This window comes from Oncorhynchus clarkii, chromosome 33 (genome assembly GCF_045791955.1).
Source record: "Oncorhynchus clarkii lewisi isolate Uvic-CL-2024 chromosome 33, UVic_Ocla_1.0, whole genome shotgun sequence".
NCBI lineage: Eukaryota > Metazoa > Chordata > Actinopteri > Salmoniformes > Salmonidae > Oncorhynchus > Oncorhynchus clarkii.
In genome coordinates this window covers 2,492,156-2,518,301 of record NC_092179.1, presented here as the reverse complement: position 1 = coordinate 2,518,301, position 26,146 = coordinate 2,492,156, and the positions used below count along the sequence as shown (strand labels likewise).

The following is a 26,146-nucleotide window of genomic DNA, read 5'->3' as shown; positions in this document are numbered from 1 at the left end:
TAGCTGTCAGGTAAACGTCTGTCAGACCGAAGATGTTATAATAAAATGAAGTGAAGGGATGGTTCACCCATCTTTCGAGTAAACTTCTGGAATTGAATTATGGAAGTGAATGACGCAAACAGACCCAACTCATCTTGTAACCTCTTGTCTTTGGTTGACGCGAAAAAACAATTATGATGGTGCACAAACTACCCATTGTCGGATTACTTTTGATTTTTGGAAAGTGTTTGTCAATTATTTTGATCACTGGTGAGGTCACACATGATGTGATGAATTGTACATAGTAATTTCTATTAACTAATTTATAATATGGTTTCGGTCAGCCAAGAGTTAGCTAAATATGACCGCTTGTGTTAGGTCACTCTTTCTTCAGTTAGTGCTACGACTAATGTAGCTTACATTTTCTGGTTTGGATCAGAATTGAGTTATGCTGTCTCTACTTCAGACATTCACAGAACATTGCATCCAAAAATAAACTGCTCACATGAGGACATAATGTTTTAAAGACTGTTTGTGCAAAATGTTTCTGTGCTAAATCAGTGTGGCCAGCTCAAACACTGACTGTTGTGTCAATCGTAACTGGACATTCTAAGTGTTCTAATCACACCAGTTTGAGCGTACGCTGTAGGGACCACTGTAAAATTATCACACCCATGTGTTCGTATGTGTAAAAAGGCTAGGTTGTTTTTCCTAGCCACTTTGCTTCTGCATTGCTTGCTGTTTGGGGTTTTAGGCTGGGTTTCTGTATAAGCACATTGTGACATCTGCTTATGTAACAAGGGCTTTATAAATACATTTGATTTGATTGATGACATGGAGTAATAAGAGTTATTGTTATAAGATATTATTGATGTTGGTTGCTCTAAATGGAGAGATCCACAAGGCACTTTAAGAGAATGGTTTGTCACACCCTGATCGGTTTCACTTGTCTTTGTTTGTCTCCATCCCCTTCCAGGTGTCACCCATCTTGCTATTATCCCCGATGTATTTATACCTGTGCTCTCTGTTTGTTGCAGGTTCGTCTTGTCAGGTCTTACAAGCGTTCTTTCCCGCCTTCCTGTTTCTCTAGTTCTGTTTCCTAGTTTTTCCCAGTTCTGACCATTCTGCTTGCCCTGCTGTCCTGTACCTGCCTGACGCACGTTGACATGCGCAACCAGTGTGGGTGCAATAATTGCAATAATTGCATAACATGGATTTCTAAATTATTTTGCAATGTGTCCGGTCTGGTCAGCATGTTAGGTATAAGAAATTACACTGATCAAAAATGTAAATGCAAGATGTAAAGTTTTGGTCACATGTTTCATGAGCTAAAATAAAATAACCCCGAAATTGTCCATACTCACAAATATCTTATTTCGCTCAGATTCTGTGCACATTTGTTTACAACTTGTTAGTAAGCATTTCTCCATTGCCAAGATAATCCAGTTGATTAATTAAACAGCATGCTGGGGACAAAAAAACGCCTCTGTAAAATGTGCCGTTTTCTCACACAACACAATGCCACAGATGTCTCAAGTTTTGAGGGAGCATACAATTGGCATGCTGACTGCGGGAATGTCCACCAGAGCTGTTGCCAGAGAATTTAATGTTAATTTCTCTGCAATAAGCCACATCCAACATCGTTTTAGAGAATTTGGCAGTACGTCCAACCTGCCTCACAAGCACAGACCACATTTATGGCGTTGGATGGGCGAGCGGTTTGCTGATGTCAACATTGTGAACAGAGTGCCCCATTGTCCGTAGCACAAGCTAAGGACAACAAACACAATTGTATTTTATCGATGGCAATTGAATGCACAGAGATAACATTACGAGATCCTGAGGCCCATTGTCGTGCCATTCATCCACCGCCAACCCCTTAAGTTTCAGCATGATAATGCACGGCACCATGTCGCAAGCATCTGTACACAATTCCTGGAAGCTGAAAATGTCCCAGTTCTTCCATGGCCTGCATACACACCAGATATGTCACCCATTGAACCTGTTTGGGATGCTCTGGATCGAGGTGTACGACAGCGTGTTCCAGTTCTCACCAATATCCAGCAACTTCGCACAGACACTGAAGAGGAGTAGTACAACACAATCAGCAGCCTGATCAACTCTGTGACAGAGATGTGTTGCACTCCATGAGGAAAGTGGTGGACACACCAGATACTGGTATCTGTGACCAACAGATTCATATCTGAATGTGAAATCCATAGATTAGGGCCGCATGAATTTATTTACATTGACTGACATCTTTATATGAGCTGTAACTCTTTGAAATTGTTGCATGTTGCAATTATATTTTTGTTCAGTGTATACATTACCAGTCAAAAGTTTGGACACACCTACTCATTACCGGGATTTTCTTAATTTTCACTATTTTCTAACACATCGTGTAGGATCAAAAAAAGTGTTAAACAACATATTTGAGATTCATCAAAGTAGCCACCCTTTGTTTTGATGACAGATTTGCACACTCTTGTCATTCTCTCAATCAGCTTCATGAGGTAGTCACCTGGAATGCATTTCAATTAACAGGTGTGCCTTTCCTTCTTAATGCATTTGCGCCAATCAGTTGTGTTGTGACAAGGAAGGGGTGGTATACAGAAGATCAACCTCTTTGGTAAAAGACCAAGTTCATATTATTGCAAGAACAGCTCAAATAAGCAAAGAGAAACAACAGTCCATCATTACTTTAAGACATGAAAGTCAATCTGGAAAATGTCAAGAACTTTAAGTTTCTTCAAGTGCAGTGGCAAAAACCATCAAGCACTATGATGAAACCGTCTTTCGTGTAGTTCCCACCATGAAGCATGGAGGATGAGGTATGATGGTGTGGGGGTGCTTTTCTGGTGACACTGATTTATTTCGAATTCAAGGCACACTGAACCTCTTGAAGCTAGGGGGCATTATTTTTATGTTTGGAAAAATAACGTTCCCAAAGTAAACGGCCTATTTCTCAGGACCAGATGCTAAAATATGCATATAATTGACAGATTGGGATAGAAAACCCTCCAAAGTTTCCAAAACTGTCAAAATTGTGTCTGTGAGTATAACGGAATTGATATTGCAGGTGAAAGCCTGAGGAAAATCCAATCAGGAAGTGCCTCTTATTTTGAAACCTCTGTGTTCCTATGCATGCCTATCCTCTATTTAAAGAGATATCAACCAGATTCATTTTTCTGTGGCTTCCCTAAGGTGTCAACAGTCTTTAGACATAGTTTCAGGCTTTTATTTTGATAAATGAGCGTGAAGGATCACACTGCGTAAGTGGAGAGGTGGGGGCTCTCAGAGTGAGTTTGTGCGCAATTGAGTAAAGCCGCCATTGTTCTTCTCGCTGTTATGGAAAAAGCTACACACTCGGTTGATATATTATTGAATATATATTTTAAAAACTCCCTGAGGAATGATTATAAAAAATGTTTGACATGTATCTGTGGACATTATGAAGACTATTTGGAATTTCCGTCTGCGTTGTCGTGACCGCTCTTTCCTGAACATAACGCGACAAACAAACGTCGGTATTTTGGATATAAAAATAATCTTTATGGAACAAAAGGAACATTTGCTGTGAAACTGGGAGTCTCGTGAGTGAAAACATCCAAAGATCATCAAAGGTAAACGGTTCATTTGATTGCTTTTCTGATTGCTTTTCAGTTTGGGCTGAGTTAGACCGCAGAGTGAAGGAAAAGCAGCCAACGAGTGCTCAGCATATGTGGGAATTCCTTCATGACTGTTGGAAAAGCATTCCAGGTGAAGCTGCTTGAGAGAATGTCAAGAGTGTACAAAGCTGTCATCAAGGGAAACGGTGGCTACTTTGAGCATTATAAAATATATTTAGATTTGTTTAACACTTTTTTGGTTACGACATCATTCCATTTGTGTTATTTCATAGTTTTGATGTCTTCTATTAGTCTACAATGTAGAACATATTCAAAAATAAAAAGCCTTGAATGAGTAAGTGTGTCCAAACTTTTGACTGGTACTGTATGGTGAAGGTTCTTTGGTTGTATGGCAGTGTCAAGGTATTACCATATTGGTTATACCAATATGTTTAAATGAACAGGAGATACAGTAGGTGACCACAGGTTGATGTCAGATGTTACTTGTTTGTATTACTCTCTACCTATATTTAGTTAGTAGTTAACCCCATCTACAGATCGGCATTGATATAACATTTTAGACCAGGTTGAATATGACTGAAAAAGTCTCTTTTTAACAAACACTGACAACAAATAACACATTTTATAATGTGGCAAAGACACCAGTTATACCATATACAGTCAGATCCAAGAGAATTGGCAACCTTGATGAAGATGAGCAAAAACACCTAAAATCAATAATATGAGCTATACGGTATGCTCAATAATTTATTTTAAATGTTTGTATTTTCCCCCCCTTTTCTCCCCAATTTCGATCTTCTCTCATCACTGTAACTCCCAAACGGAATCGGGAGGTGAAGGTTGAGTCATGCATACTCCGAAACATGACCTGCCAAACCACACTTCTTAACACCAGCCCACTTAACCCGGAAGCCAGCCGCACCAACGTGTTGGAGGAAACATCGTTCACCTGACGACCGAGTTCAGCCTGCAGGCGCCCGGCCCACCACAAGGAATCGCTAGAGCGCAATGAGCCAAGTAAAGCCCCCCCAGACAAACCATCCCCTAACCCGGACAACACTGGGCCAATTGTGCGATGCAGTGCCTTAGACCGCTGCGCCACTCGGTAGGCAAAAATCATTATTTTATACGAATACAGTTGTTCCCATAAAGAGATTGTTTAACAAGTTATATTATATGTAGATTAAGGATATCAAGGATCTGGAAAGGTTATGCATGGAGGAATGGTCTAAGATCCCTCTCAATGTGTTCTCCAACCTCAGAAAAACATTTTTTAAAGGCTCATTGCCGTTATCCTCGTAAGGTGAGATTTGAAAAGTATTTAAACATAGGTGCCAAGGCTTTTGACCTATATCTTTGAGAGGAACAAATATTACGTCTTAATTGTATTGCAATTGTATTAGAATAAAACAGCATTTTCAAATCTTTTGAGCATACAATAAGGCTCAGTATTTTATTATTTATTTTATACAGTCTTTTTTGCTCATCATTATCAGGAGTGCCAATAATGTTGGACTTTTTCCAAATTTGTTGTGTTACAGCCTGGATTTAAAATGGATTAAATGTAAAAAGTTTTGGTCCCCTTATGTAAAAGTGGATTTATGTTTTTTGACATTTTCACAAGTTAATATAAAATGAAAAGCTGAAATGTCTTGAGTCAATAAGTATAAAACCCCTTTGTTATGGCAAGCCTTAACAAGTTTGCTTAACAAGTCACATAATACATTGCATGGACACAGTGTGTGCAATAATAGTGTTTAACATGATTTTTGAATGACTACCTCCTTTCTATACCCCACACATACAGATAATTCTAAGGTCCCTCAGTCAAGCAGTGAATTTCAAGCACAGATTCAACCACAAAGACCAGGGAGGTTTTCCAATGCCTTGCAAAGAAGGGCAACTATTGGTAGATGGGTACAAAAGCAGACATTGAATATCACTTTGAGCATGGTCAAGTTATTAATGACACTTTGGATGGTGTATCAATACACCAAGTCACTACAAAAAGATACAGGCATCCTTCTAAACTCAGTTGCTGGAGATGAAGGAAACCGCTCAAGGACTTTACCGTCAGGCCAATGGTGACTTTAAAACCGAGTTTAATTGCTGTGATAGGAGAAAACTGAGGATGGATTAAAACTTGTTGAGGATAGGGGGCAGTATTTTCACTTCGGATGAATTGCGTGCCCATAGTGAACTGCATCCTACTCTGTCCTAGATTGCTAATATATGCATATTATTATTACTATTGGATAGAAAACACTCTGAAGTTTCTAAAACTGTTTGAATTATGTCTGTGAGTATAACATAACTCATAGGGCAGGCAATCTTCCAAACAAGAAGTGAAATTCTGAATGTGGGGAAACTTTGATGTCATCGCCCCCTCCTTTCCCAACAAGATATGGATCTGGTAGCACTTCCTACGCCTTCCACTAGATGTCCTCATTCAGTAGAAAGTGGAATGGAGCATTTGCTGTGAACTTTGACCGAATGGGAGGGGAAATAGTCAGTGTCCCGACAGAATACCATTTTCCTGTGGCGCATTTCTCTGTGGGTGCTACCGCCGTTCCATTTGGCTCCAGCTGAAAACGTATGATCCGGTTGGAACTTTATTGGATATATATGATAATAACATCCTGAAGATTGATTCTCTACTTAGTTTGACCAGTTTATTCGACCTGGAATATATCTTTTGGAAGTTTTCGTGCGAGTTATCCTGGACGAGCAGTCAGTTTTTGGGCACGTGAGCTGAAAGTGATAGCAAATGCAGCTACTTGGACACTAGTATTGGACATTATGGAACAAAACCACGATTTATTGTGGAACTAGGACTCCTTGCACTACATTCTGATGAAAGATCATCAAAGGTAAGGGAATATTTATGTTGTAATTTCGTATTTCTGTTGACTCCAACATGGCGGAGAAATACTTTTACGTCTGAGCACTGTCTCAGATTATTGCAATGTTAGGCTTTTTCCGTATCGTTTTAAAATAATCTGACACAGCGATTGCATTAAGAACCAGTGTATCTTTAATTATATGTAGAACATGTATCTTTAGTCAAAGTTTATGATGAGTATTTCTGTTATCTGGCGTAGCTTTCTATAATTCCTCCGGATATTTTGGAGGCAGTTCTGAACATGGCGTCAATGTAAACCGAGATTTGTGGATATAAATATGCATATTATCGAACAACATGTATTGTGTAACATGTCATATGAGTGTCATCTGATGAAGATTTTCAAAAGGTTAGTGATTCATTTTATCTCTAATCCTGCTTTTGTGACTCTATCTTTGGCTGGAAAAAATGGCTGCGTTTTCCCTTTGATTTGGTGGTGGTCTAACATAAATATATGTTGTGTTTTCGCTGTAAAACATTTTAAAAATCAGACATGATGGGTAGATGAACAAGATGTTTATCTTTCATTTGAGCTATTGGACTTGTTAATGTGTGAAAGTTAAATATTTCTAAAGAATATTTTTGAATTCCCTGCGCCACCTTTTCAGCTGAATGGGGGGGTGGAGTTCCCTTGCCATAACAGGTTTTAACAACATTGTAGTTACTCCACAATATTAACCTAATTGACAGAGTTAAAAAGAAGGAAGCCTGCACAGAAAAACATATTCCAAATCATGCATCCTGTTTGCGACACGGCATCAAAGTAATACTGCACAAATGTTGCAAAGCAACTCACTTTTGTTCTGAAAACAAAGTGTTTGGGGGAAAATCCAATGCGGCACATTACGGATTACCACAGTCCATATTTTCAAGCATTGGAGGCTGCATAATGTCATTGGTATGCTTGTAATTGTTAAGGACTGGGGAGTTTTTCAGGAAAAAAACTATTATGGACTGGAGCTAAGCACAGGCAAAATTCTAGAGGTTCAGTTTGCTTTTCACCAGACACTGTGAGATGAATTTACCTTTCAACAGGACAATAACCTAAAACACAAGGCCAAATCTACACTGGAGTTGCTTACCAAGAAGACAGTGAATGTTCCTGAGTGGCCAAGTTACACTTTTGACTTAAATCTGCTTGAAAATCTATGGCAAGACTTGAAAATGGTTGTTTAGCAATGATCAACAACCAATTTGTCAGAATTTTGAAAATAACCATTGATCTTTTCAAAGATTGTACAATCCATGTGAGCAAAGCTGTTAGTGACTTACCCAGAAAGACTGTAAACATTTCTAAAAACGTGTTTTCACGTTATCATTATGGGGTATTGTGTGTAATAATATTTAATCAATTTTGAATTCAGGCTGTAACAACAAAATGTGGAATAAGTCAAGGGGAATGGATACTTTCTGGAGGCACTGTATATGTGACTTACCACTTGGATTCGGTCTTATGTAGCAAAATGTGAAATAGTGTTTTTTACATCGGATAAAAGCAGAGCCACAGAGCTACAAAATGGTATATCATACACTGCATTTGAGGAACAATGGGAAAGTAATTGTTCTTTAAAAGTTGATCAACTTGTAAACTCACTTTTGAGAAAATCGCCTTTTAATGTTTTGGTATCCAGTGAAGAGCTCTTTGTCTACACCCATTCAGCATTGTTCACAACCTCCTAAACTTTCTCCCCACCCATTTCATTTCGCTCAGAGTGCACAGCTCTGGCTGACAAAAAAAAAACCTGCTGGCAACAACTTCAGTACGCTTTTTTACAGACGTTTACTGACACTGGCCATATTCAACTGGTGTTGTATACACGTCATGTAACGTTAACTAACGAGCCAGCCAGCTAACGTTAGCTAGTTAAACAAAAATGTAGCCTAGGGGCCAGGGAAAATGTTGGCCTTTTATAAACCCATTTCATGCAATTCTATGTCATTTGACTGGAGCTTGGAGGCTACTTTGACAACGACAAACAGAATCTGAGAGCAATAAAAACGTAATTGTCTGGAATCCATCAATAGCCTAGGTGTGTGGAGACACATATTGTATGCTACAATATGAGGAGGAAATTATAGCCCTAAAAATGCTTTACAGTTTCAATGACTCACCCATTGATGCGCAGCTCACTCGCTGGTGATGGCCCATGCGCTCGTGCCAAAAGAGAGTCTCTCTAAACAATATTTGAAAGTTGATCAAATATTTTGGTAGCCTATAGCACAGTCTTCTCTTTTCAGCAGGAGCCATTTGCTTTCCAACCTGTATTTTCCCTCGATTGTATTTGAAATAGGGCAGATCCTCACCAGACATCACTGGCAACAACGTCGCCTATGGGCACAAACCCACCGTTGCTGGACCAGACAGGACTGGCAAAAAGTGGTCTTCACTGACGAGTCGTGGTTTTGCCTCACCAGGGACGGTGGTAGGATTCGCGTTTATTGTCGAAGGAATGAGCATTACACCGAGGCCTGCACTCTGGAGCCGGATCGATTTGGAGGTGGAGGGTCCATCGTGGTCTGGGGCGGTGTGTCACAGCATCATCAGACTTAGCTTGTTGTCATTACAGGCAATCTCAATGCTGTGAGTTACAGGGAAGACATCCTCCTCCCTCATGTGGTACCCTTCCTGTAGGCTCATCCTGACATGACCCTTCAGCATGACAATGCCACCAGCCATACTGCTCATTCTGTGCATGATTGCCTGCAAGACAGGAATGTCAGTGTTCTGCCATGGCCAGCGAAGACCCGGATCTCAATCCCATTGAGCACGTCTGGGACCTGTTGAATCTGAGGGTGAGGGCAACGGCCATTCCCCCCAGAAATGTCCGGGAACTTGCAGGTGCCTTGGTGGAAGAGTGGGGTAATATCTCACAGCACTGACAAATCTGGTGCAGTCAATGAGGAAGTAGTATTTAATGCAGCTGGTGGCCACACCAGATACTGACTGTTACTTTTGACCCCCCCCCCCCTTTTGTTCAGGGACACATTATTACATTTCTGTTAGTCACATGTCTGTGGAACTTGTTAAGTTTGTCTCAGTTGTTGAATCTTATGTTCATACAAATATTTGTACATGTTAAAACCTGTTGCGACTCTAGGGGCAGTATTTTCATTTTTGGAGAAAAAAAAGTTGTTATTATATTTTGTCAGGACAAGATGCTAGAATATGCATATAATTGACAGCTTTGGGTAGAAAACACTCTAACGTTTCCAAAACTGTAAAGATATTGTCGGTGAGTATAACAGAACTGATGTTGCAGGCGAAAGCCTCAGAAAAATCCAATCTGGGAGTGCCCCATATTTTGAAAGCGCTGCGTTCCAATGAGTCCCTATTGAGCTGTGAATGTGCTATCAACCAGCTTATTACGTATTCCCCAAGGTGTCTAAGGCATTGTGATGTAGTTTTACGCATTTATGTTGAAGAATAGCCGTAGGCGGCTACATTGCGTAAGTGGTCACCTGATGGCTCCCAGGGTGACTATCGCGTAAAATACAGAGGTAGCCATTACTCCAATCGGTCCTACTGAAAAACTAATTGTCCCGACGGATATATTATCGAATAGATATTTTAAAAACACCTTGAGGATTGATTATAAACAACGTTTGCCATGTTTCTGTCAATATTATAGAGCTAATTTTGAATATTTTTCGACGTTTTCGTGACTGCAATTTCCGGGCGATTTCTCAGCCAAACGTGAAGAACAAACAGAGCTATTTCGCCTACAAAAATAATATTTTGGGAAAAAAGGAACATTGGCTAGCTAACTGGGAGTCTCGTGAGTGAAAACATCCGAAGCTCATCAAAGGTAAACAATTTAATTTGATTGCTTTTCTGATTTCCGTGACCAAGTTACCTGCTGCTAGCTGGACAAAATGCTATGCTAGGCTATCGATAAACTTACACAAATGCTTGTCTAGCTTTGGCTTTAAAGCATATTTTGAAAATCTGAGATGACAAGGGTGATTAACAAAAGGCTAAGCTGTGTCTCAATATATTTAATTTGTGATTTTCATGAATATAAGAATATTTTCTAGGGATATTTATGTTCGTTGCATTATGCTAATTCGTTTCAGGCGATGATTACGCTACCGCATGCGGGATGGGGAGTCAGTAGAGGTTAAGTTTGCTGAAAATAAATGCAGTTGACAGTGAGAGGGTGTTTCTTTTTTTGCTGAGTTTAGGTGTGAAATATGCTGTAGGTCCCCGAGTGAATAGGGTTGGGAACCCAAGGATTAGACAATTTGCTATTTTGTAAAAGATAACTCTTTCCATTCCATTGTCCAGGGAAGGAGGAGACAAAACGTTACATTTGAGTGGGACTCGAACAACATTTGAATCTCTTCACCAATTTTGCCTAGAAAGCCAATGCACTATCCATTGCAGCACAGAGCCTTTCTGATAAGAAGCCAAATTGAGAATCTTAAGTGTGCCGGACTAAGCCCATCTCCGTCAAAGTAAGCTAGTTAACCAATAGTGAACAAAGTGCCAACACTGCCTAACATTAGGTTCTAACTAGAATAGCAAACAGCTCTGGGAAACAAATAATAACATCCTCTCGGGAGCCAGCTATGTAATGTTTGCTAGATAGCTAACAGTACACTTTAGCTTAAGACATATAGCTAGCTAGCTAAACAATGAACCTAGCTAGGTAAACAACGTTTAAGATCACACACACGTCATGTTAGCTAATGAGCCAGCCAGCTAACGTTAGCCAGTTAAACAATGAACAAAGTGGCAACAATGCCACAGTGTTGAGCGCTAACCAACCAGGTCCAATATTAGCTAGCTAACATTAGACTAACTAGAAAATCAAACGGCTCTGGGAAACAAATAATAACGTCAGATAGGGAGCCAGCCAGCTAATGTTAGCTAGCTAGCTAACAGTACACTTTAGCTTGAAATTAAACCCCTTTGTCAAAATTTGAGATGTGCAATATATGAAAATGTAGCTACCTAACGCTAGACTATCAACATGCATCATGGACACATCTCCCTGTCAGGAAGGCTATCCTTAGTTTGAAGACGTAATCCGGAGACAGGTGTTTTCTCCATCTCTTTAGCTATCATACTCTAATTCCACTGATTTCAAAACTTGATCCTCCAGAAAATGGAGAGCAACACTTATGCTGCTCTACTACACAATACGTTTATAATAAAGCTGCGTTCGACAGGTTTACCAACACAGACTGACGAGCTCAAATAGACAGACGCTTTCTTTATGGCAGACCAATCCAAACTCCTCTCTCGGCATGTCCAGCCCACATTATCTCAGCCAATCATGGCTAGTGGGAAGGTTGCTAACCTTTTCTGTGGCTTAACCAACAAGGCTCGTAATTTAACAACTTTATTCATATATACAGATGGCATACAAGTTTGTTATTAACGCACATGAAAGATCACATGTTCGATTAGGCATTTCTGCCAAAAAACGCATTTGATTAAAAAAAAATGTTTACATTCAAACTGCTCTCCTGTGAAGTGGTGACTTGCGACTTATGCCTAGTTTCCTGAATCGGGTCACATATATACCTCAACGAGTACATTAAAAACGTTTATTTAACTAGGCAAGTCAGTTTAGAAGAAATCCTTATATACAATGACAGCCTACACCAGCCCGGACCAATTGTGCACCGCCCTATGGGACTCCCAATCACGACCGGTTGTGATACAGCCTGGATTCGAATCAGGGTGTCTGTAGTGACACCTCTAGCACTGAGATGCAGTGCCTTAGACCGCTGGGCCACTCAGACCAAAATTTGAATTTGATCTTGCGTTGGGTACTGCATTCTCTCCTGTTCATTCAACTCTTTAGTACAGGGGTGGATTTGGAATAGGGCATGTGCCAGGGGCGGATGATTGAGGGGGAGGGAGGAGGTGGACAGTTGCGAGGCGTACCGCTCCTTGTGATTATTGGCCCAGCAGTAATGATAGCGTTTCCTGATGCAGAGTTTGATTCCGTCCTCTCTGAGACGTCCCGCTTCTTTCTACTACCACAGATCTGTGGAGACAAGACAGGGATATGTGTCTTTAATCCAAATATTTTTGCTTTGAGTTCAAATTACCAGCATGTTATTAACGGTACCAAGTCATTGCTTTGTTTCTCATCTTGGTGTGAATGCCTTTTGGACTAATATTGCCAGAGGTCACCCTCAGAACCTCACCGGCATGAGCATGGGGCAGTCATCGGCTCGACACAGCTTGGTAACGCAGTGCAGGAAGACGGTAGACATTTTCTGGTTCTTGTGCTTGACAAAGCGAAACACTTCAAAGGCAAAACGGCCCATTTGACTCTTCCCATTCTCAAACACAGTTGTCTGTGGGTCTTTGTCACAGCTGGTTCAGAAACAAAGACAAAACAACAAAACAGATGGGAAAAATCACACTACCGCACTGTTCAAGGAAATTGCTTCAGAGTAACATGCATAAGAATTACCTAAAGAAGAGGTCATAGCGAAGTTCATCATTTGGATTCCCAGAGGCAGTGGTGTAACAGTAGTCCATCAGAACATTCCATCTATTTTAGCAGGGAGAAGGAAAAATATGGTAAGTGGTAATTAAAATAGGAATGATTGCGCTAGGATCAAACAATCTGAAAGAGGGGTCTGGTCTTATCACCTCAGGACAAGGGCCTCCCTTTCTCCAGCAAGGTTAGCATTGAGTCACTGAGGATTAGGCTGCATCCCTTTCAGTCATGGCGTCTGTCCTACCATGTGTTATCGGCAGAGATAGTAGGGTCAGTGACAGAGGGGCCCCAGCAAACAAGTCCCCATTGGCACGATATGGGCTAAAATATTGTCCCCATGTAGGCTGCCATTAGGCCTTGGCTCATTGGCTCTACATTTGCCACCAAGGCATTTGCCCAGTGTTTCCCAGTGTGGGCAGCCCATATGCAGCACTGTGTCAGCATTATGGACAGGGTGCTCTGCGGTGTGTGTAGGCAGCCTAGTTTCATAGACTAGACATAGTAAACGTAGTAAATGTAAATCCGGGACACTTAAATTTGTATGATATGTTACGTTTGGTATCGTTACATAAAGCAGAAGGTTACATAAAGGTGCAATATGCAGAAATCCCACCGCCATTTCCTGATTGCTAAAATGGAATGGTTTGACTAATTTCAGTTTGTGACAAAAAAACAGTCATTCTGTAGAGAATCATTGTACCATCTAAACCGCTGTGAAATACATTTTCCATAACCAAAAATATTGTATTTTCAAAACAAAACTTAATGGGAAGCATAGAAGAGTGCACATAGAACAGATCTATTACTTCTTAGACTTGCTTTCAATGAGAATGATAGATCTCTAACTGAACATATATATGAATTTGGTCGGATCGCCCAAAAAGTTACAATTTGTACGTTTTGCAAATTCATAACATATTGTACTTTTACCAAATTCGCAATATATACAAAAATGAATGGACATTCTAAAATAATACATACCATACAAAACATAACATATCATACTAAATGCAGTGTCTTGGATTTATGTACAAAATAATACAAAATGCTGAGACCAGATTTCAAAAGCTTCATGTTTATTGTTGTATAGTGTGATTATTAGCCGAATTCAATATAATTCCAATGCAAGAACCCCCCCCCCCCAAAATGTAGCCCCCTCAGTGAATTAAAACTGCCGCCTTAGTCGCTTTATCCTGATGCCAGGTCTGTCAGTTGGTAGAGCATGGCGGTTGCAGCAGGGGTGCTATAGAAAGCCACTGGGCGGTTAGGTATGACTCCTTTGAGTTTCCGTAAACAAATATTGCATGCTACAATACGAGGAGGAAATTATAGCCCTAAAAATGCTTTCCAGTTTCAATGGCTCACCCAATGATGCGCAGCTCACTCTCTGGTGATGGCATGGCCAATGCGCTCGTGCCAAAAGAGAGTCTCTCTAAACAATATTTGAAAGTTGATCAAATATTTTGGTAGCCTACAGCATTTTCAGCAGGAGCCATTTGCTTTCCAACCTGTATTTTCCCTCGATTGTATTTTAAATATTGCGAAAGGCAATTGGTTTTGTCTGCATGCTGTTTTTTCACTGCCAGATTTACTGCACATTCCTGACTATAGACTAGTCCATGTTATTAGGCTACAATCCACAGCTATTGATCCACTGTCGCTAAATTATAGGCCTTCTCATTGTGTAATAGGCTATTCTGAATTATAATTATTTTCTGAACAGATAGCAGTAATTCTATAACTTTGGTAAATGTATTTCAATTGATCAGGGGAGCTGCAGTTTATTCAGAACCCTTCATGTGACTATGATTCTATAAGGAAATAAATTATGTAGTGCAACGCTTGAGAGATCCAGGCTCATGTCTATCAGAGTAGAGAGAGAGAGAGAGCAATATCATAGAAAGTTAAGTTAGAAAGCATAAACCCGGGCCTACCCAAATCAACTCTTAGAATGTTAGGCCCAGGCTGAAAATCTATTTTTTAACATTACGCTGTTTTGTGGATGCAGGATAATTAAATAATAGACAACTCGAATGAACTTCGATCGCCTTTATTAGAATTTTTTTATTTAAAATAATTTCTCATGCCAGGAGAGGTACAGGATCCGGCCAAATAGGTTCCGGAACAAAACAGTCCAAAATGGAGAGGTGCCGGATCCTGTTCCAGCAGGATCCAGCTCAAATTAAACTCTATGGGACGGCTGAGCTAACTAGGCTAATGTGATTAGAAAAAGGTTGTAAGTAACAAAAAAAAATCCCAGAGCATAGACCTATCTGATATGGGCAGAAAGCTTAAATTCTGGTTTATCCAACTGCACTGTCCAATTTACAGTAGCTATTACAGGGAAATAATACCTTGCTATTGTTTGAGGAGAGTGCACAATTATGAACTTGAAAATGTATTGATAAACAAATTAGGCACATTTGGGCAGTCTTGATACAACATTTTGAACAGACATGCAATGGCTCATTGGATCAGTCTAAAACGTTGCATACACAGCTGCCATCTAGTGGTCAAAATCTAAATTGAGCCTGGGCTAGAATAATTAACTCAGCAAAAAAAGAAACATCCCTTTTTCAAGACCATGTCTTTCAAAGATAATTTGTAAAAATCCATATAACTTCACAGATCTTCAGTGTAAAGGGTGTAAACACTGTTTCCCTTGCTTGTTGAATGAGCCATAAACAATTAATGAACATGCACCTGTGGAACGGTCATTAAGACACTAACAGCTTACAGATGGTTGACAATTAAGGCTACAGTTCTGAAAACTTAGGAGACTAAAGAGGCCTTTCTACTGACTGAAAAACACCAAAATAATTATGCCCATCTGCGTGAACGTGCCTTAGGCATGCTGCAAGGAGGCATGAGGACTGCAGATGTGGCCAGGGCAATAAATTGCAAAGTCCGTACTGTGAGACGCCTAAGACAGCGCTACAGGGAGACAGGACGGACAGCTGATCGTCCTCGCAGTGGCAGACCACTTGTAACACCAGCACAGGATCGGTACATCCGAACATCACACCTGTGGGACAGGTACCGGATGGCGACAACTGCCTGAGTTTCACCAGGAACGCACAATCCCTCCATCAGTGCTCAGACTGTCCGCAATAGGCTGAGAGAGGCTGGAATGAGGGCTTGTAGGCCTGTTGTAAGGCAGGTCCTCACCAGACATCACTGGCAACAAACGTCACCTATAGGCACAAACCCACTGTCGCTGGACCAGACAGGACTGGCAAAAAGTGCTCTTCACTGATGCGTTGCGGTTTTGTTTCACCAGGGGTGATGGTCGGATTTGCTTTTATCGTCGAAGGAATGAGCGTTACACCGCGGCCTGTACTCTGGAGCCGGATCAATTTGAAGGTGGAGGGTCTGTCATGGTCTGGGGCAGTGTGTCACAGCATCATCAGACTGAGCTTGTTGTTTTTTGCGTTACAGGGAAGACATCCTCCTCCGTCATGTGGTACCCTTCCTGCAGGCTAATCCTGACATGACCCTTCAGCATGACAATGCCACCAGCCATACGGCTCATTCTGTGCATGATTTCCTGAAGACAGGAATGGCAGTCTTCTGAAATGGCCAGCGAAGAGCCCGGATCACAATCCCATTGAGCACGTCTGGGACCTGTTGGACCAGAGGGTGAGGGCTAGGGCCATTCCCCCCAGAAATGTCTGGGAACATGCAGGTGCCTTCGTGGAAGAGTGGGGTAACATCTCACAGCAAGAACAGGCAAATCTGGTGTAGTCCATGAGGAGGAGATACACTGCAGTACTTAATGCAGCTGGTGGCCATACCAGATACTGACTGTTACATTTGATTTTGAACCCCCCTTTGTTCAGGGACAAATTATTCAATTTCTGTTAGTCACATGTCTGTGGAACTTGTTCAGTTTATGGTCTCAGTTGTTGAATCTTGTTATGTTCATACAAATATTTACAAATGTTAAGTTAGGGTTAGAAAATAAACAGTTGACAGTGAGGACATTTACATTATGGCCTTTATCTTGCATTTCAAAAATGGTACATTTTTTTTATTTTATTTGTATTTGGTCAATAACAAACGTTTATCTCAATACTTTGTTATATGTACTTATGATGAAAATTACAGGCCTCTCTCATCTTTTTAAGTGGGAGAACTTGCACAATTGGTGGCTGACTAAATACTTTTTTGCCCCACTGTATATAATGTGTTATATTCTCCTACATTAATTTCACATTTCCACAAACTTCAAAGTGTTCCCTTTAAGAATAAGGATAAGATGCGCCCGAGAAGAAGGCTGACATTTTACGTGTTCCTATCCAATTGTGTTTTTTGTTCATTTCCTTGCGTTGTTTGTAACTTACTTTGTACATAATGTTGCTGCTACCGTCTCTAATGTCGGAAAATAACTTCTGGACATCAGAACTGAGATTTACTCACCACGGAGTCATGGCTGAATGACGACATTATCAACATACAGCTGGCTGGTTATACACTGTATCGGCAGGAAAGAACAGCGGCGTCTGATAAGACGATGGGCAGCGGACTTAGTTTTTTTTTGTAAACAACAGCTGGTGCAAGATATCTAAGGAAGTCTCAAGGTTTTGCTTGTCTGAAGTAGAGTATCTCATGATAAGCTGTAGACCACACAATCTACCTAGAGAGTGCTCATCTGTATTTTTCGTAGCTGCCTATATACCACCACAGACTGAGGCTGGCACTAAGACCGCACTCAATGAGCTGCATTCCACCATAAGCAAACAGGAAAATGGTCACCCAGAGGCGGCTCTCCTAGTGGCCGGGGACTTTAATGCAGGGAATCTTAAAATCGGTCTTACCAAATTTCTATCAGCATTTAAATGTGCAACCAGAGGAGGAAATAAAAATACAAAAATAAAACTCTGGTCCACCTTTACTCCACACACAGAGATGCATACAAAGCTCTCCCTCGCCCTCCATTTGGTAAATCTGACCTTAATTCTATCCTCCTGATTCCTGCTTACAAGCAAAAATTTAAGAAGGAAGTACCAGTGACTTGATCAATAAAAAAGTCAGATGAAGCAGATGCTAAGCTACAGGACTGTTATGCTAGCACAGACTGGAATATGTTCCTGGATTCCTCCGATGGCATTGAGGAGTACACTAAAACAGCTATTGGCTTCATCAATAAGTGCATCGATGACGTCAACCCCATAGTGACCACACGTACATACCCCAACCAGAAGCCATGGATTACAAGCAACAGCCACACTGAGCTAAAGGCTAGAGCTGCCGCTTTCAAGGAGCTGGACTCTAACCCGGAAGCTTATAAGAAATCCCGCTATGCCTTCTGACGAACAATCAAACAGGCAAAGCATCAATACAGGACTAAGATCGAATCGTACTCCACCACCTCTGACGCTTGTCGGATGTGCCAGGACTTGCACAGCTGAGAGCTTCCCAGTGACAAGCCTACCAGGTGAGATAAACTACTTCTATGCTCGCTTCGAGGCAAAAACACTGAAACATGCATGAGATCACCAGCTGTTCCGGACGACTGTGTGGTCATGCTGTCCGCAGCCTATGTGAGAAAGACCTTTAAACAGGACAACATTCACAAGGCAGCAGGGCCAGAAGGATTACCAGGACGTATACTGCGAGCATGCACTGACCAACTGGCAAGTGTCTTCACTGACATTTTCAGCCTGTCCCTGACTGAGTCTGTAATATTGACATGTTTCAAGCAGACCACCATAGTCCCTGCGCCCAATAACACTAAAGGTAACCTCCCTAAATGACTACCGACCCATAGCACTCACATCTGCAGCCATGAAGTGCTTTGAAAGGCTGGTCATGGCTCACAACACCATTATCCCAGAAACCCTAGACCCACTCCAATTTGCATACCCCCCTAACAGATCCACAGATGATGCAATCTCTATTGCACTCCACACTGCCCTTTCCCAACTGGACAAAATGAACACCTATGTGAGAATGCTATTCATTGACTACAGCTCAGTCTTCAACACCATAGTGCCCTCAAAGCTCATCACTAAGCTAAGGATCCAGGGACTAAACACCTCCCTCTGCAACTGGATCCTGGACTTCCTGATGGGCTGCCCCCCAGGTGGTAAGGGTAGGTAACAACATCTGCCATGCTGATCCTCACCACAGGGGCCCCTCAGGGGTGCGTGCTCTGTCCCCTCCTTTTCACTCATGACTGCATGGCTAGGCACAACTCCAACACCATCATTCATTTTGCAGATGACAACAGTGGTAGGCTTGCTCACCGACAACGGCGAGACAGCCTATAGGGAGGTGGTCAGAGACCTGGCCGCGTGGTGCCAGGACAACAATCTCTCCCTCAACATGATCAGACAATGGAGATGATTGTGGACTACCAGAAAAAGAGGCCCGAGCACGCCCCCATTCTCATCAACGGGGCTGTAGTGGAGCAGATTGAGAGCTTCAAGTTCCTTGGTATCCACATCACCAACAAACTATCATGGTCCATGCACACTAAGACAGTTGTGAAGAGAGCGCAACAAAACCTAATTTTCATCAGGAGACTGAAAAGATTTAGCATGGGTTACTTCTGCTCTTTAATTAGTTGTTACTTTTTTCTTATTCATATTTTTTTCCTGTATTGCTGGTTAGGGGCTTGTAAGTAAGCATTTCACTATAAGGTCTACTACATCTGTTGTATTCGGCGCATGTGACTAATAACATTTGATTTGATTTCAAATGGCATCAAGACTATGCATGTCCTTGCTTCAGGTAGCTAGATTTTTTAAGCACAGGCCATATCACAACATCTTGCAGAACTCATGAGCAGCATGGTTTTCCATGTTTCAAGCGGGCCTATAGGCCTATTTATTTGGCAAAACAGCTGTGCATGGCTGCATCTCACTGTAGTAGGCTGAAGGCTGTGTTTTGGTTATTTGGATCTCAATTTGCCTTTTGTTAAGTTAACTAGCCTCAATATACTGTAGATTGTGTCATGCATTTGATTTATTTTACCCTTTTTTTATCAGTTAAGTTTACTGAGTACACATCATTTACAGCAACCTGGGGAATAGTTACAGGGGAGAGGGGGGATGAATGATCCAATTGAAAGCTGGGGAAGATTAGGTGGCCATGATGGTGTCATGACGTTGGCCTGTGGGTAAGGTTTATGACCTCCCATAAATACCTTTCTCCCTTTCCTCTCTTGACTCTACTGAAGGACTCTTGAAAAGCCTTTGTTAAACATAGAGAGTTGGGGAACATCAAAAGGTGGGGGGAAAGGAACCATATTTCGGTAATCCAACCAGAAAATATGCGTTGGTACTTCATTTAATGAATATGATGTCAGTTCGGTTGCCAGTTGAGACATTCTTATTAATGATAGGATGACAAACTGTGTCCTGGAAAGTCTACACATTATAGTTATCAGATTCACATGGAATTGTTGTGCAATTTAAATGTTTAAATATGAAACAATTTTTAAAACATTAAATGGAATTTTAGCTTCCAAATTAGAGAATTGGGTTTTCAAAAGGGTAAAGCTCTGCTCACTCAGTGGCCCGCCCATGTGAAGAGACATTGGTTGTAAACTATGAAACATACCCTCTCTCCTACCACTATATAAAGCCCTTGACGAAAATGTAACCTCCTGTTCCGAGGACGTGAGGACGACTGTCCCACGTTAAAAGGACTAACATGTCAACTACAGAACTAAGCCGAACCTCAGCGTGAGATTTGGTTGCGAATGGTATGAACTTTGAACTCTTATTCACTTCAGAAGTGATACCTCCTAGCCGTTGAGTTAGCAGCGGCCACTGTAAACGTGGGCTAGGAAAGGACGGACGACGGATCCAGTCTAACACTCAATGACGATACTACAACGTATCCAGTTTACCACCAGAGACATTCTTCCGAGGACAGGAAGATCTCTGTTGGGCAACACGGCCTTCCATCTACAACCCACCTATTGAGGCGCAGCTCAGAGTAAATACTTATTGCATTTTCCTTTTCCAAATGGGCGGTAATTTAGAATGCATAAGATACTGTATTTACGATAGCATAGCTTCTCCCTTTGTTCCTCAGTCTTCCCGCTCTTTCACTCAAACCCAACCCCCTTTCCTTTGTTTAACCAGTCGTCATGTCGGCTCCGTCCACCAGGGACGTTTTCTGTTTGACTTAATTTGCAGTCGGTGTATATGTAATTCTGTGTGATTAGTTCGGTATTTAGTAAATAAATAATTAAACCAAAGTTTATATTGCTGATTCAACTTGTTAGCCAGGGTTCGTGAAGTTATCCAAGAATTTACAACTTTCAGATGAGACTGAAATAAGGTGACGATTAATATAAAATATTGCTAGGTCTCTAAGAGTTTATTCGGAAGATAACAGCTCTATAAACATTATTTCGTGGTGCCCCGACTTTCTAGTCAATTATCTACCTGATTAGCTTAATCAGGTAATATTAATTACAGAGAAATGATTTTTATAGAATAGCATATCATATCACTTAATCCGGCATAGCCATTGACACGACAATGGTATGAGGGCCAGATTGGGAATTTAGCCAGGACACCATGTTTAACACCTCTACTCTTATGATAAGTGCCATGGGATCTTTAGTGACCACAGAGAGTCAGGACACCCATTTGACGTCCCGTCCGAAAGACAGCACTCAGAGAGCAATGTCCCCAGTCACTGCCCTGGGGCATTATGATATTTTTTTCTAGACCAGAGGAAAGAGTTCCTCCTACTGGCCCTATAAAACCATTTCCAGCAGCATCTGGTCTCCCATCCAGGGACTGACCAGGACCAAGCCTCCGATAGGCTACGGTACAGGCAGGGAATAGGCACCGTTAGTGAGGCAGGCAAAAACTACCATACACGGGATGATTAATTAAATTACAGGGAAACACAGCACTCCGACTAGAAGTGTGTCACAAAACAAACAATACCTCACAATGATGGGGTGCAAAGAACTTAACTAAATAGTGTGTGATAATGACATAGAGGTGTGTGAACCAGTGATTAGAATTCAGGTGATTGGGATCTGGAGAGTGAGCTGCGTTCAGGGGATCTACGTGTTTGAGAGTGTGAGTTGGAAGCAGACGTTACAAGGGGTAAGCGTGCTTTTTTCATTGTGGACAAACTCTTAATAGATGGACAGTTCTTCCGAGACAGCTCCATAACACCATGGCTGTACTAAATTCTACAGGGACGTCAGGTTATGTAGAAAAAAGTATGGGAACTGTAAAAATATCTGAACACTATGAAGTTGATATGAACACACGCACTCGCTTAAACATACTGTACGTACTTATAAATACACACACTTGATCTCTCTTTTCTCTGGCTCTCTCTTTCTCTCTCCATTGTCAAGAACTTTCTATATGAATATGTGTTTGTTTGTCTATCTTTTCTATGTCTTTGTCTACATGTTTATCTATGTTTACAACAAGCAAGGGGAAGAAATCAGAACAGGGACATTGGGAAATGATAACATATTGTACGGGATACATTTGTACTGTAGTGAAGCTGTCTATAGTAGAGGTCGACCGATTATGATTTTTCAATGCCGGTACTGATTATTGGAGGACCCCCCAAAAAAAGCTGATACCGATTAATCGGCCGATTTTAATATTTATATGTATATATTTGTAATAATGACAATTATAACAATACTGAATGAACACTTATTTTAACTTAATATGATACATCAATAAAATGTAAATAATGTTTAAGTTCCTTGCTCAGAACATAAGAACATATGAAAGCTGGTGGTTCCTTTTAACATTAGTCTTCAATATTTCCAGGTAAGAAGTTTTCGGTTGTAGGATCATTTCTCTCTATATTTCATATACCTTTGACTATTGGATGTTCTAATAGGTACTTTAGTATTGCCAGCCTAATCTCGGGAGTTGATAGGCTTGAAGTCATAAACAGTGCAATGCTTGAAGCACAGCGAAGAGCTGCTGGCAAATGCAGGAAAGGGCTGTTTGAATGAATGCTTACGAGCCTACTGCTGCCTACCACCGCTCAGTCAGACTGCTCTATCAAATCATAGACTTAATTAGAATTAAATAACACAACACACAGAAATATGAGCCTTAGGTCATTAATATGGTAAAATCCAGAAACTACCATTTCGAAAACAAAACGTTTATTCTTTCAGTGAAATATGGAACTGTTCCGTATTTTATCAAACGGGTGGCATCCATAAGTGTAAGTATTGCTGTTACTTTGCACAACCTTCAATGTTGTGTCATAATTATGTACAATTATGGCAAATGAATTACGGTCTTTGTTATGAAGAAGTGGTCTTCACACAGTTCGCAACGAGCCAGTCGGCCCAAACTGCTGCATAAACCATGACTCTGCTTGCACAGAACGCAGGACAAGTGACACAATTTCCCTAGTTAAAAGAAATTCATGTTTTCAGGCAATATTAACTAAATATGCAGTTTAAAAATATATACTTGTGTATTGATTTTAAGCAAGGCATTGATGTTTATGGTTAGGTACACATTGGTGCAAAGACTGTGCTTATTTCACGAATGCGCTTGTTATATCACCCATTTGGCGAAGTAGGCTGTGATACAATGATAAATTAACAGGCACTGCATCGATTGTATGCAACGCAGGACAAGCTAGATAAACTAGTAATATCATCAACCATGTATAGTTAACTAGTGATTATGTTAAGATTGACTGTTTAATGCTAGCTAGCACCTTACCTTGGCTCCTTGCTGCACTCGCATAACAGGTAGTCAGCCTGCCATGCAGTCTCCTCGTGGAGTGCAATGTAATCGGCCATATTTGGTGTCCAAAAATGCAGATTACCGATTGTTATGAAAACTTGAAATCGGCCCTAATTAATCGGCCATTCCGATTAATCGGCCGACCTCTAGTCTATAGTAATGCAAGGTCTCTTTCATGATCATGTGAAACGTTAATTGCTATGGAAATGCTGGGATTTGATTTTCTATGAAAATTATGTTAAAAGGTTATGATGCAACTATGATGGTGATACGATATGGATGACATTTATCATCCTGAATATTAAGGCTATACTCACTTCCTGTTACACACATAGACACTCAACCATGCATATTGGCTGGGTTATTATTTATTTGGACATCACACATTATAGTCTTACTCTTATACAGACATCGTCCACACTCACTATATCACATCCAATATCATACACATCAACCTACTCAGATTTACTACACACATAATAGCTTGACTACATTTTCTGACATCTGTGGCATTGGCTCACAGGCAAACAGGCAAGGGAATAAAACACATATTGCTAGAACCTGTTTATTGAATTCAAAATATCAGACATTTGAAATCTCTAATTTTGACCGTCATAATACCTCTTATGGCAGTAACTTTACAAGCACTAATTATGGTCAATTTAGACTGAGAATAGTATCTAGTTATGATAAGGGGTGAAATAAGTATAGCCAGTTATAATTGTAATGGTTTATCAGATTATAAAAAAAGATGATCAGTCTTTACGTGGCTAAAAGAATATAACATATACTGTTTACAGGAAACTTACTCTACATCCTTAGATGAAGTTGTGTGGAAAAAGGAATGGGGTGGTGAAATCATTTTCTGTCATGGACAAAGGAACTCAAAAGGCGTGATGATACTAATTAACAAAAATTTCGATCTGAATATGCAAATAGTTAAGAATGATTCGCAAGGAAGATGGATCTTTCTGAATATGAAAGTGGATGAAAAAGAGATTTGTCTCATTAATCTATATTGTCCAAATCAGGATGATCCATACTTCATTGAAAATATTTATACCAATTTATTGAACTTACAGGCAACAAGTACCTCAATGGACCGTAAAGGAAATCACTCTACAAACTATCACCGTGCCCTTAAGGAAATCACAAATGTTATGGACACATTAGAAATAGTGGATACTGACTGAAAAACCCTGACCTAGTGAGATATACACGGAGGAGACTTAATCAAGCTAGTCGTCTTGCCTACTTTCTTGTCTCTTTCTCTCTTTCATCAAAGGTTAAAAAAGTTTTAATAGGAGACAGAATGTGATTGGATCATGATCATCTAATTGGCCTTCACATAACTCTTATTGAATTTCAGTATGGACGGGGATATTGTAAATTGAATCAAAGTTTACTGGAGGACAAATTATTTTTAACTAAGACAAAATAATTTATAACTGAATTTTTCCAGTATAATATAGGTTCAGCAAATCCTTCATGTTTGGGATGCCTTTAAAATGTACCTTCAGAGGTCATTCAATTCAATATTCATCAATAATAAAAAAGCAGTTTCTGGCTAAAGAGACAAAACTAACAATGGAAATCCATGAACTAATAGTACAGGTAGATAGCAATAAAAACGATACTACAGAGATACAAAGTAAGTTAGAGGAAAAACAAAAAGAATTGGAGGAACTTATTCAAGAATGATCTAATGCAATCTCTTACAAAAATAAAGCAAACTGGAGAGAATATGGAGAAAAATGCATCAAGTTCTTCCTGAAACACCAACACAGGAACTAATAATTTGCAGAAACTCGCTAAATATTTTGAGCAGATGTTTTCTTTTCCGTCTCATCCTCACCCACTGAATGACAATTACTGTAAGGAAAAATTGAATTGTTGTGTATTGTTCCATGGAGCGGCAGGGTAGCCTAGTGGTTGGAGCGTTGGACTAGTAACCGAAAGGTTTCAAGTTCAAATCCCCGAGCTGACAAGGTACAAAACTGTCATTCTGCCCCTGAACAGGCAGTTAACCCACTGTTCCTAGGCCATCATTGAAAATAAGAATTTGTTCTTAACTGACTTGCCTAGTAAAATAAAGGTTAAAAAAAATAAAAATATGAACTGATATGCCAGAGATATATTTATATTAAAGCATTGTTAATATGATTTTTTTGTGTGACTACCACATCGCTATACCCTACACATACAGATAATTGTAAGGTCCCTCAGTTGAGCTGTCACACCCTGATCTGTTTCACCTGTCTTGTGCTTGTTTCCACTCCCACACCAGGTGTCTCCCATTTTCCCCCATTATCACCTGTGTATTTATACCTGCATTTTCTGTTTGTCTGTTGCCAGTTCGTCTTGTCCTGCCCCCTGTGTCAAAATAAATATCTGCGTTTCGAACTATCCACCTCCTGGGTCTCATCCTGAGTTGTGATACGAGCAGTACATTTC

The 26,146-nt window shown here is 40.5% G+C and overlaps 1 protein-coding gene across 1 annotated transcript in view; it reads right to left on the bottom strand.

Annotated features, from left to right (window-relative positions):
* LOC139393201 (zona pellucida-like domain-containing protein 1) overlaps positions 1–26,146 on the bottom strand; it is a 43,644-nt gene that overhangs the window by 4,532 nt on the left and 12,966 nt on the right. The window contains exons 6-8 of the mRNA XM_071141636.1: positions 12,945–13,025; positions 12,673–12,844; positions 12,407–12,509 (exon numbers count right to left, since the gene is read on the bottom strand). Of these exons, the coding sequence (XP_070997737.1) occupies positions 12,407–12,509; positions 12,673–12,844; positions 12,945–13,025 (356 nt within the window). The remainder of the gene's footprint in view (positions 1–12,406; positions 12,510–12,672; positions 12,845–12,944; positions 13,026–26,146) is intronic.